Below are 12,731 nucleotides of genomic sequence, written 5' to 3'. Positions count from 1 at the left end.
TAGTGAATCTGGGCCTTGGGGTAAAAGCAAAAAAAAAAAAAAAAAAGTTGGAGCCATCTAGGGATGATATAACTGGGGAAAGGTATTTCCATGAGTGTTAACCACCGAGGAATGGGGAGACTGCACATCAATCTGCCTTAATGAACACACCTTAAGATACAAAATGTGTCAATGGCTATGGGCAGGTGGCACAGAACAATATTACATTGCCACAAATGATTAAGAGGGCGCTAGTGGAGCACAAGTAATGAAGAATGTGTCTTCCATCTGTTGATCCTTGTTGGCTGGAGAGAGACCTGAAGCCTGCAACAGCTGTGACCCAGATTCACTCTTTCGTGCCAAACATAGTCCATGTTTATTAGCAACACAATCAACAAGCAGGAGAGAAGAAAAAAAATAATAAATAAAAAAAAGATTCACATCTTTATTATGGTCAACCAGAGCAGCACTGGGGAGCAATACATTTCACCTGGTAGAACGTCAAAACTTCGGTGTCCCTGCGCATTGACCTAATCAGAACAGAGGTAAGCAGGGAGATGACAAGATATACTATACAAGAACAAATAAATATACCCAATCTTCTATAGGGCAGAGTCCGACTGGTACGGTGAGATCAGTGGTGAGCATACAAAATGAAAACCTTTGATGCTGTGCCAAATACACCAGAACCTCTTTTTTTCCGCAGTCGTTGGAAGCTCCATAATAAAAGGACGGGTCATTTGTCTGATTTCTGGTGAGAGTTACACATCTCTTTGGCCCTCGCATCTGGAAAGATGGCTACTTTTACAGAAAATCCATTCTTTATTTAAAAAGAAGCGGAAGTGTTGTAGGTTGTTAAACAGTAGTTGTGCTCCTATATTCTTCCCACCATTACACTTCGGTCACGGATGGGTGGGTTACAGATACAGACGAGGGGGAAAAAAAAAAGACCACTGACTCTTTAGGTTGAGGGGTAACGAAAGATAAAATGTTCATTTTATGTTTTTACTACCATTTTTTTCCTCCGTTGACAGTATGTGCTAAAAGGCTTTACTGCTCACCAACTTTTGATAGCCATTAGCAAATCATAGCCATTTGTTATAATAAAGATTAATAATGGATATCTTAGACCCCAAAGTGTCATGTTTTCATGATTGCACTGACATAAATACCTAGATCATCAAGATATTACAACACCCTGAGTGTTTGCATTTATAAATATCCCTTTTGCATTCATTCTTAGGATGGATTTCTGTTACTAATATTCTCACTTACACTTCGTCGCATACTTTAGATCTTGCTGTAGCTTTCAATCTCTTGCAGGTAAGAAATCCTAAAAAAAAAAAGGTGCTGCCAGTCTAACATTATTACAACAACAACAGTCAGCTTCAATAGTTAGAAACAGAAGCAAGACGAAATGAAACACATTTATAAATAATGAAAAACAAATAATAGCTAGCTCTTACACCACCTGCTTTTAATAAGGACAATGTGATGTCCTCTTATCCTGAGAGGTGGGTCACCGAGTTATATGCAAGGAAATAACCCCAAGCATGCAAGGTCCATTAAATAATTTCACAGCAATAACAGAAAAGTATGGGAAACTAGGGCAGGGACTCATCGTCACAGAGACCAGTTTGCTTCTAGGACTTGCATTCATGTAGGACCTAGAAAGATGAAACTAAAGTACACTGAAACTACCCTTTATAACAACTTTCTACATTACCAAAAGGGTGAAATTGTGTGGACCATTTTTAGCAGAATCTGAAATGTATTCCATGTATTTGGAAGGGTAAACCGAGTGGGATCAAAGTTTCTAGCAGGATGGTCACAACACACCACACCAAATTATTACCAAAATGGTGAAGCACGAGGTATATTGGTACACAATGCATTCACCACCCCTTGGTTTTGAGAGCTTCATTCAGAGTTATTAGTGCATAAGCTTAGAGAAAACAGTGCTAACTCATGCTCAACCTACAAGAGATGTTTGGCGTGAGCAAGCCAGGCTTATTAACACTGCAGCAGAGCAATAGCAAAGATGCCTCAGTCTTCAGTCCAAGATTGGTAATTGCACACGAGCTTCAAAATGCAGGCTTTTCACAAGCCTTATAAAGAGGACAGCGGACCTTTGATGTCGTTCGGTGATTCTTATGTCACCCTTAAACCACATTCTGGTCATCACCAGGAAAATATAGTTCAACTTTGTTCATTCAATATGAAGAAACATTTAAGAACATAGTTATTTCTCAGCTTGCTGCTTAAGTCTGTCTGGGATCTTTAACATGCAGAGAAGAAAGATATTGGGCAATGAACCAACAATGTCTACAAATTCTTTGTTTGAAATCGATCCCTAATATTCTTTCCGTTTTACACAGCAGCCAATGAGAAGTGGTGAGTTAGAGAAGGCAGTCCGACGCGTTCCTCACAGAGGTACTGGTGAGACTGTACTCACCCTTGGGCCCACTTCCAAGTTTTTCTCCTTCAAAAAGGTTTGGCCTTTACAGGTGGGAATGTTCAGGGTGAATGGACGCTGGGGCCCTTCCTCAAGGCTTTTCATACTTGCCCGGCGCTTTTTCAAATGTTCTGATATATCTCGTTGCTCACAGATCCCCTTTGATCTTTCTTGCTGTCCTAGTTTTTCCTGGGCCTCTTCCTCTTCAGAATAGTAATACAGAAAATTAAGTCCAAAGCCAAGAAAGCGATCCCACAATCCCATTGGCTTGGAAGAGAGCGGTTGGGACGGTGCCAAATGGGGCATCGAAGGTTGGTAAATGTTTTTGCGTGAGTCAACCGAGGAGGATAGGGGTGTGTAAGCAGATTTAATGTCCAGAGAGAAGGACCGTTTCAAACTACTCATTTCACGACGTTGGTCGGAGGAGATGCCCATTGAGGTAAACCTGCCTTCCAATGAAGTGGTCCCCGACTCTCCTCTTGCACAGTTGTCATCCATCTTCGTGGCATCAATAGCTACCTCTATTTCCTGTGCGTTAGAGTTGACATTGCAGTTGCTTTGGCAATTTGCTTTTTCTTCGACACATTGATGATCAGAGCACTTTCTATCCGTTAGGCTGTCAGTGTGAGATGGCTTATGAGAGTTTGAGGGCAGGGAATTTGCCAGACCCATCTCGTATTCAAGCAACTGTCCAAGAAAATTGAAATTGGGAGAAATGGTGGGTCTCTTTTCTTTAACAAACCTATTTGTGTGGAGAATTGGGAAAAAAGGTGTTTAGAAAGACGGCTTGGAGCAAAGAATTTGCAGTATCTTTATAATACGATGTGAACAGTAACTACTATTTGTGAAGAACAAAGCAGATTTGGGCATAAAGAAGTAGGAGAAACATATATATTGAAATGAAGCAACATATATATTGAAATGAAGCAGACAGAAAAAGGTTTTCAGTAAATCTGTCCAAAACATTATAAAAAGTTAATATACATTCAAGACACTCTTACCTGTAAGCATCATCCAGAGATAACCCCATGGACCTCATGATATAAGCAATAGCAACAGCTGCAGAGCGGGAGATGCCAGCCAGGCAGTGAACTAAAACTTTTCCATTTGCCAATTCCACTTTTTCTGTAAAGGGCACAACAACAAAAAATCCATGTTAACCACAACCCATACAATTCTTGGCAGACAAGAAAGGATACACTCCGTTATTAAGGAATGACCACGAGATTTAAAAGTACTAAATTAAGCTTTGAGGAAGGAGGACAATTGCTTGGATCAGTAACGAGATCGCTAAATCATCAAATCTCAAGACATGTTGAGCAGGGGCATCAGAAAGGAACAAATGGTACCTATGAACTCAACAGCTGCATGGAGCCAGGGCAAAATCTTTTCGCAGTAGCTGTCATTGATGGGTATGCGTAGAAAGTAGTTGTCAGGAATGAAGACGGGCTTTGGACAGCTGTAACTGACGTTGAGCACATGAGTAATTCCATTCTCATTAATCACCTCCTGTGAAGACATTAAACAAGAAATAGAGGCAAATTATGAGAAGCAATTAAATCTTCTTCTTATTATTATTATTATTAATAATGCCTGTGACTCATGCAGAGATTAGGTATACAATAAAGTACAGACCGGCATAATTTGATTTAGGCCAGTGGGCAACTTGTGGCAGAAAACCAAACAGTCCTGAAGAGGTTAAATGAGGGTGCATTTAGCATGTTACATTGTGGCTCCTCACTATCGAGTTGTTATTATGGTCTTTGAAATGTTGAATGTTGGGGGAGAAACAGAGTCAGGCTTTTGGGTAAACGAAAAGTATGCATGAGCAGTAGCAAACTCAGCGGGACATGTGGTTAATCCTTTAAAATGAGCGTATTGGATGCATCTGGGGGCATTTTTGGAAAGGGGGAAAAAAAAAAAAAGGATAGCAGAGAAATACAACGTGGACACGTTCAGTGAATTTTCCCATTAAGCATAAAGTGCACCTTACGCTCCCAACTTTTTGTTTATGGCACTGAAAGTGCTCTGTGGACTATTGACAAGCTCAGGCCTGCTATGCTTATTTGTTATAATGCTTCCTCCAGATGTAATGTCTTGGGTGACATGGAACAAACAAATGCAAAAAAAAAGTTACATTTTAAAAGTACAACTTAATATATTTTAAAACAAACCTGGTCAATGTTTTAAGGGTTGTTTCAAGTCCAGAGAGCCCTATGCAAATAAGGCTTGGGACACCCATTTTCCATACAATAATAATAAAATCATGGAAATGTATTATATAAAAATGGTGTTGAAAATGTTGTAGGTTTCCCTCAAATGTGTCAACAGTGATATCTCTAATTTCCTTAGACAGCCAACCACTGGAGATAATACTGGACACATGATACATAAAGCTTGGCCCCCTGCAGACGCACTTACAGTACCAGAATTCCCTCCTACTGTCTCTGTACGTTCCTCCTACCTACCAATTAGATTGTAAGTTCCTCGGAGCAGGGACTCCTCTTCTTTAATGTTACTTTTATGTCTGAAGCACTTATTCCCATGAACTGTTATTTATATTATTTGTTATTTATATGATTACCACGTGTATTACTACTGTGAAGCGCTATGTACATTTATGGCGCTATATAAATAAAGACATACAATACAATACACCACTAATTAAGTTCATAGACAATATACATGCAGAATTTATATTAGACAATAATAAAGCTACCACACAAGAAATATACAAAAAAAAGGTTGGATGTGTATTGTGAACGGTGTACGATGATGGATTCACACCTGATTCATTGCATCGTTCTGTGAACCAAGATAGAGGTGTGGCAAGATACGAGTGACGGAAACGGTAGACGTGGAGATGCAGGGTTGAGATATGCTGGTGTGCAAGATGCTAGAAGTGCGACCTTCACACAAGGTCGGGAACTGAGAAGAGAACTCTGCAAAACCGCCTGGTGAAAGAAGAGAGAGTGCCGTTGATCAGAAGACTTCTGCAGCACGAACAACCAATCCCAAGAAAATCTCCGCACTCGAAGTACAGAAGTGGTTTTGCTATGTTGGATGTGTCTATTTATTAATTCCAAGAAAGGTTAATTAAAAGGCTTAAACAGGAACAGCCTACAATGTTTAATGGTTATCAACCATATTTTCTCTTCGCTATTTTTGGCAAGTCACCTAATTTGGATGGAGCTCAATGTATTACATTTAAAGCAGGATGACTGCATTGGTAATGCAACATTTCTCAGGGACATGATGCGTGTGTGAGAAAATTTTGATTCTGACCTAGACTGAATGGAAGATGAACCTCTGCCAAAGCCTAATGCGCAATAAGGATCTCAGTTTGGAGTGCTGCCAGTAGCAACGTTCAGAGAAAATTGTACTAGACCGAGTTTAAAAAAAAAAGAAGCTAGATTTATAATAAAAATTTAAAGGGATAAAAAAAAAATTCAACTTTCCTTCCCCCCTTATCTCATTGTGTTTCTCTCTGGAGTAATGACCGAACACACACAAATGCATGTACCATGCATCCAGTGTGTCAAATCCAGGAAGTATTTGATTGCTGAGTACCGAGTAAAAACCTGATATCACCTCATTTGATTGCCGAGTACTTTTAAAACCTGATATCACCTCAGAAATAGAGGAATTAGTCAATAGGTAATTTTTGTCCAATGTTGTAATGCAGCAGCCAGAGACTTGCGAGCTTGAGAAAAATAACCCCAGGCAGACTCCAACATAAGCAGATCAGCTATTTATTGCAGACTTCTCCAAAGCAGGAACTACATGAACGCACCACCTACGCGTTTCATGCCGAAGCAAAAGTGCTTCGGCATGAAACGCGTAGGTGGTGCGTTCATATAGTTCCTGCTCTGGAGAAGTCTGCAATAAATAGCTGATCTGCTTATGTTGGAGTCTGCCTGGGGTTATTTTTCTCAAGCTTGCAAGTCACTGGCTGTGCGCTGGCTGCTGCACTACAACGTTGGATTTTCTTCACTTACAGACTGCATGTCGTGGAAGTGTCCCTGCAAAGGATACAGGTAATGGGCCATAGTGCCATGTAATTACTCCTGTTGCAAATGATAACTGCTGCTTACACTCATCATTGTTTGGGTTATACATGTGTGTCAATATTTGTGGTTATCAAGTGGATAGCACTAGGCACAGAGCCCCATCAACTTTATCAATTGTCTCAATGAGCACTATATGAAATGGACACAACACAAACATCCTGACTCTTATCGGATTTATCAAAACAAGCTGTTACAGTCATAGTTGATTTTTGGAGCCCCACAGTACCTATTACTGAATAGATCATTTTTGGACTGAATTAAAGGATTGATGCAAAAAAACAAACAAACAATGAAGTTGTTGGCAGCATTATTTTTTTCAACGTACCCTATGTCATCTTGTCTTCAACTTCCCCCACCATTCAACAACCTTTGTATTTCTTTACAGCCTGTGCCAGGAGTGGCCAACTCCAGTCCTCAAGGGGCACCAACAAGCCAGGTATTATCTCTGCTTCAGCACAGGTGGCTCAGTCATTCTGATTGAGCCACCTGCGCTGAAGCAAGGATATCCCTAACACCTGGCCTGTTGGTGGCCCTTCAGGACTGGAGATGACCAATCCTGGCCTATGACATTAACTTGTACATCTGGAGACTGAATCAGCCGCTCTGAATGGAAGGCATATAACGAAATGCTCATTTTAAAGAGAACTTGAATAGGATTACAAAATATTAATCTCAGGACAGTCGCCGGAAACAAACATTAAATGTTCTCCTTTTACCTTCCAGTAGTGAAACAGAACTGTATCTCTTCTCCAGCTTCCCCACCACCAAAGAAACAAAGTGGCCCGTTGAGGATACTTCTTGGTTACCCTGGTCATACACCACCACTTGTTTCTCATAGGAAGGGTCAACCTATACCAACACCGGAAACAAGGAGGCATGGGGAAAGAACAGGGTCAAGCAAAGCTATGGAAGTATTTATTTTAGGTTATTCACTTCAAAATCCGAACATATCTGCCAGCATGTACTGAATTGGAATTGTATGTATCCATAATTTCAAAGGGAACAGTTGCACCAAGTGACAGAAATGATCACACATACGGACTAATATTCATGATAGAGTACCAGAATTTGAGGGCCAAATAATGAAAAACTAATGCCTACAAATCTTATACAGGGATCTAGTAGTTTGGAGACTTTTTTTTTAGTACTTTCACGCTCACCGCCTCACTTTCTGTTGTCTCTGGTAAATGAACGGAGCTTGTAAAATCTTAACGACAAAGATCCTGGGTACTCGTGCTTTTGTAGGTCACTTTTTTATCCTGACTGCACTACATTTAAGACTTTCAATGCTGGAAAAAAATGCACTACAGTATATCATTCATACCTCTTAAATGAATGACGTGTCTTCCTGACAATTAATTAGACAAGTAGTTAATACCAAGTAGCACATGACTAGTAGGTGGGGGAATTTATTATTATTTGGAGGAATTTCCTCCAATCCCTATAAGCAACTATCTCTGCAGACCTGCTCGTGCTACTGACCTTAGGATGATGGGGCAGCATGAGTAGCTCCTTCAGAAGACGCTTGCGGGCCAGCTTGGAGCCACACATATTCACCGACCCCACCACATGGAGGTTGTTGTACTCGCCAAATGAGCGGCAATCAATCACCAAGACTCCTTCACTGTCCTCCCGCAGGATTCCTGCCAGTTTTTGGGCCTGGATGGGCTGGGGAGGCTTCCTTTCTCCACCCATTTTGGTTGGCCTGTGTGAAGATGACAAGACATATGGATAGATGTACTGCCTCTGAATCCCATCAAATATATTCTTCAGTAGATAACAAAAAATACTTTGTGTCCTGACAAATGGATATAATGCTAGCTGCTTTCAGAACCACCTCGGGTAGCTTGTTTAAGCGTGTGCTATGTGGCATGTAATCAAGAATGTGGGGGGGAAAATGCTTATCTAAGCCATTCGATTAGTCTTAAAAGCTTGTATCTAAAAAGGATCAGCTGACCAATACATTTCTATTTTATTAAATGCTTATACTGTGAGAGAACAGTCATCATTAAGGCAGCAATCTGCTAAAGTAGGACCATAGAAGGGTTCCCATCACGTTCATGAGATGTGCACCTCCATTCTTCCATGAGGCGAAGGGACAATGAGCATCATTGTGACGTTCCGTTCATTCACTGGTCCCCTAGCATGACGTTGCCAGCAGTCATTATTTTCCAACATCTTGGGCCCATATTGGCTGAACAGGGAAACTTCTTCGTTAGATTAGCACGGATTTCTTCCACAGTTACCCTTCCAGGTAAGCAAAGAAGGGTGGGTAGCCGTGACGGTCAGTTCTTCCAAGTAGTAACAAAGGAGCGAGAGGGAGTAGGTAGTAAGATACATTTTATAGGACCAACAAGTAGTTTGCTATGTTACACGCTTTCGAACCACTCAGGGTCCTTTATAGGATGGAAGGACCCCGAGAGGTTCGAAAGCTTATGACAGATCAACTACTTATTATTTCAATAAAGGGTATCTTACCACCTACTCCCTCTCCCTCCTTCGTTACTACCTTTTCAGGTAAGTGAATAAAAAAACAAAAAAAAAATAGTGAGCAGCAGGAATCTGCTGTAAAACGTTTGCCAAAGAGCATTGTTAATAAAAAGAACAAATTAAGAAACCACCATCACTTACTGTCATCGTTTTTACCTAACAGGTTGAACACCACAATATAGCAAATTCATATAGATTTAGATTAAATAATACACCTGCTATAATAAAATTTTAAAAAAAGAAGGAAATTAAAGGACGATAAAGAAAAAATATCATGGCATCACCCGTTTCTTACACCTTATGCTACATGGCTCATTTATATTTTAATGGAAAAGGGGTATACTATTGGAGTAAACTCTGTTCAGCTTTATGTGTGTAGGATGTCTGCAGTGAAAGTAGGGTTGTTAATATTTTATAAGTAAAAGGCTTTCTCTTCTCACTCAGCATGTTTCTGTGGGAAGTGGGAACACGGGAAGATCATGGCGGAGTGTACATTATCTGGGTGCCTCAGTGGGGCCTCCCCTGGACTGTGGTTCATATCATTAAATCTCAGAGGACAGGAAGTCCTGGTGTTTAAAGGCACATTGCCATTTAACAACACATATTGCTTTATTACGATTTAAACACGGTTATATGGTTTGTTTTTTTGGTGTCCTTTATATTTAATACCCAGGGAATTAGGAATTTAGGAGAAAGGCAATGTAATGATTGGGACATTTTTAGGAATAGGCCTGGAATAGTAACTGGGAGGAGATACATGACTTTTTTTTCTACCACGTGCCTTTTATTAAATCTGAATTATTCATGGTGTAGATCAAAATTATTTTTTCTTCACTTGAGATTTCAGGGCCCGGTTTTTTTTTTTTTTTAATAAATTCACCACTATTGATGTATTAACAACTATTGCATTTAGAAAGCCTAGCTCCAAAAAGAAAACAACAAATTCCACTGATGCAATGTACTAAAATCATTAATAAATTCTGCAGCAATCCCATAATTACAGCTATTATACAACATGTGCATTTGTAATAAATAGAGATTTGGAAATGTACAGAACATGATTATTTAAAGTATTTAAAGTATTGCCATTATTGTAGTATATTGGGATGCCCTCCTCTGTGTTCTCTGTAATGTCCCCAAGTTCATTTGTTAGTTCCTAATAAAAAGCTATTTCCTGTTGTGTGATTGTGTGCACTATACAGTATATCAGGGGGGCTCAACTCTAGTCCTCAAGATTCCCCCACCCCCCAACAGGTAAGGTTTTCAGGATATCCCTGCTTCAGCACAGATGGCTCAATCGGAGGCTCAGTCAAAGACTGCATCACCTGTGCTCAAGCAGGGACTGATTGAGCCACCTGTGCTGAAGCAGGGATATCCTGAAAAAAACTGACCTATTGGGGAGGGTGGAGTTGAGATCTGGAGTAAAAAGCACCCTTGCTATAGATAACCAACTGCTCAACAACAGCCTTCTATGGTCTGAGCATTAGGTCACACATGACATCCATGATTGTGGATGAGGTCATGCAAAAAACTGGGGCTGTTATTTGTGATGTAATGGGATTCCAGAGGGATGAGTTATGGACCTCAAATATATTTCACAGGAGCAGTTAATTATGGATCAGCGACTCATACTGTCTACTACCATAATTCACCTCCCTTCTTTTTCAAATGTTCCTATAAATTATACATAATATAAATCTGTCTCCATACAAAAGGGGCTAAAACAGAACACACACACACACACACACACACACACACACACACCTTTTCAAATGTAATGTAATTTAGATTTCGCTGCTAATAATATCCATGTATGCATTTAAACATTGCATTCTTCCCATCGCCCTTCACCGCATTCTCCGGTCTCATTAAAAAGACTGTACTGTAGCATTTGTTGTTCTATCGCCCACCGACGCCAGCCAAGCACAAGCCGCTTCACGTAAAGAGATCCCGAGATGTTAATGGCCTTTTTTTTTCTTTTTTGCCTCCTTGTTCCCAGTAATGTGAAAACCGTGGAATTCGAACATCAGAACAGATCAGTCACAGGAAACAGAGGAGGTTACAAATGTGGGACGCGGTTTCCAAGTATGCAGAAAATGCAATAAAGGCAGAACAAGCCAGCACAGAGAATGAGCATGGAGGGAACAGGGGCTGTGCATATGAATGTAGATATGCTGTATCCTATCTATGCTGCTAACAGCACAAGATTACTCTCTACTGGGCTATTTCTTCCTCTGCTGCAGCATATATATATAACCTTCTGCTCACTCAGGCCCAGATGCACTAAGCTCCATTAAATCTGGGCTTTTAACGTTACGTTAATAGGTAACGGACGGTATTTTCCCCGTGTTTAACGGGTATCCACAAAGCTAATTATATGCAAAAGCAACAGCCGTCGGTTTAGCTCATTAGCATAGGCTTAACATCAGGTAAAATAGCCGAACGGCGTTTAGTGCATCTAGCCCTCGGTGCAAATCGCATGACAGTTCAGTGCAAAATGCATCCCAATGTCAGGGAGAGAGCGGGACAGAAACTGTCCAAGGCTGGATACCAACAGCTGCTGGGAGGGATTAGCTGCCTTTCCCAGAGAGATGCAACCAGCTGCTTTTTGGAAGCCAGAATGGTGCAGGAATAAGCCCCAGCAAAGTGACAGCACAGCACAGCAAGCTGAATGCATTAACGGTGCAGAGAGGAGGTTAGTTACATCACAAAATAAATAAAAGGGTCTGTGTGCTGCTTTCATGCAAGGGGGGTTCACTAGGTTTAAATGAGCCAATGCAACCTGTAATCCTTTGGGCTGCTGGCAGACACCTGCCATCCATTGCACTGCTTCCCAAGACAATACATGCGCCACTGCTGCAGCAAAGAGCACAGGGGGAGAGAGAGAGAGAAATAAGCAAAGGCTGCAGCAAGTCCTACCTTTCAAAAACCCTTTGGAAGCCTCCAGTAAAAGCAACTGCAGCAATCCTCTGCCTGTAGCAAATGACAGCAGCAGCAGCACCTGCAGAAGACAGGCAGGCAGGACAGACAGACGCAGCAGAGCCAGGAGGTACCAGAGTCCCAGGTGTTCTGTACTATATTGTTATGATGACTGGAGCCAGCAGAGGGGATGAGGTAATGGGAAGGGGGGGCTAGGGGGGAGTGTTAAAAATAACTCAGGTTGATGTCATCTCCAGCCAATCAGAATGCACCTCAGGCAGAGCTGTGATGTCACCTCTTAGCCTGATTAAAACAATCCCTTGGTGGATTTTCCACTGACACAAAGCATTAACTCCTCCATGGCTGGATCACTGAATCAGCATACAAGCTGAAAAATGATAAGCCACTGTATTTAATAAAAGATGCACGTAAAAATCATCCATATATATATATACACACACACATATCATGGTATTTCTTTCTCCTGTTTCATAGACTAAATGTGCAGATATCTGATACCATTTTAATAACCTAACTGCTTTTCTGCAGCAGATAGAAGGTTATAGAGCTGTACTAGGGGAAGACACAAAACACAAGTCATTCAGAAGAAAAGAGTCATTTCACATTGTGATTTTACAACAGCTCTCATTCACTGACCTGCTCTTATCTTCTGTGAGTGTGTATAAAGATCATGCTATATTTGGAAAAATCAATGTTTAATTCTGATATCATTTGGTCACTGGCTCTTATTCCCAGCACAGGTGCCCACTTACTGCCGCTAATGCACCTTTATCCTGACTGCGACACGGATAACCTCT

At 40.9% G+C, this 12,731-nt stretch overlaps 1 protein-coding gene across 2 annotated transcripts; it reads right to left on the bottom strand.

Moving 5' to 3' along the window:
- Positions 1–404: 404 nt before the first annotated feature.
- LOC142497618 (dual specificity protein phosphatase 8-like) lies at positions 405–12,096 on the bottom strand. Of its 2 annotated transcripts, none has more exons than XM_075605655.1 (7): positions 11,914–12,096; positions 7,987–8,209; positions 7,221–7,353; positions 5,222–5,388; positions 3,784–3,943; positions 3,436–3,559; positions 405–3,176 (listed from the first exon to the last, which is right to left on the bottom strand). In XM_075605655.1, the coding sequence occupies exons 2-7, from the start codon at positions 8,197–8,199 to the stop codon at positions 2,405–2,407; spliced, it is 1,569 nt and encodes a 522-aa protein (XP_075461770.1). In that variant the 5' UTR covers positions 8,200–8,209; positions 11,914–12,096; the 3' UTR covers positions 405–2,404. The 2 variants fall into 2 exon arrangements, with proteins under 2 accessions (XP_075461770.1, XP_075461771.1); XM_075605656.1 differs by lacking the exon at positions 11,914–12,096 and adding an exon at positions 10,759–11,860.
- Positions 12,097–12,731: the final 635 nt, after the last annotated feature.

This window comes from Ascaphus truei, chromosome 6, assembly GCF_040206685.1.
Source record: "Ascaphus truei isolate aAscTru1 chromosome 6, aAscTru1.hap1, whole genome shotgun sequence".
Taxonomy (NCBI): Eukaryota; Metazoa; Chordata; class Amphibia; order Anura; family Ascaphidae; genus Ascaphus; species Ascaphus truei.
Note: the sequence above shows the minus strand (reverse complement) of the source record. Positions and strands in the feature narration are given on the sequence as shown.

What these genes read in the sequence shown, in the direction of transcription:
- LOC142497618 (XM_075605655.1), bottom strand. Translation starts at nt 8,199, where the DNA reads ATGGGTGGAGAAAGGAAGCCTCCCCAGCCCATCCAGGCCCAAAAACTG. An exon ending in TGCTGCCCCATCATCCTAAG is followed by an intron (nt 7,354 to 7,986) that starts GTCAGTAGCACG and finishes GTGTTGGTATAG; the next exon opens with GTTGACCCTTCCTATGAGAA. An exon ending in TCTCTGGATGATGCTTACAG is followed by an intron (nt 3,177 to 3,435) that starts GTAAGAGTGTCT and finishes CCACACAAATAG; the next exon opens with GTTTGTTAAAGAAAAGAGAC.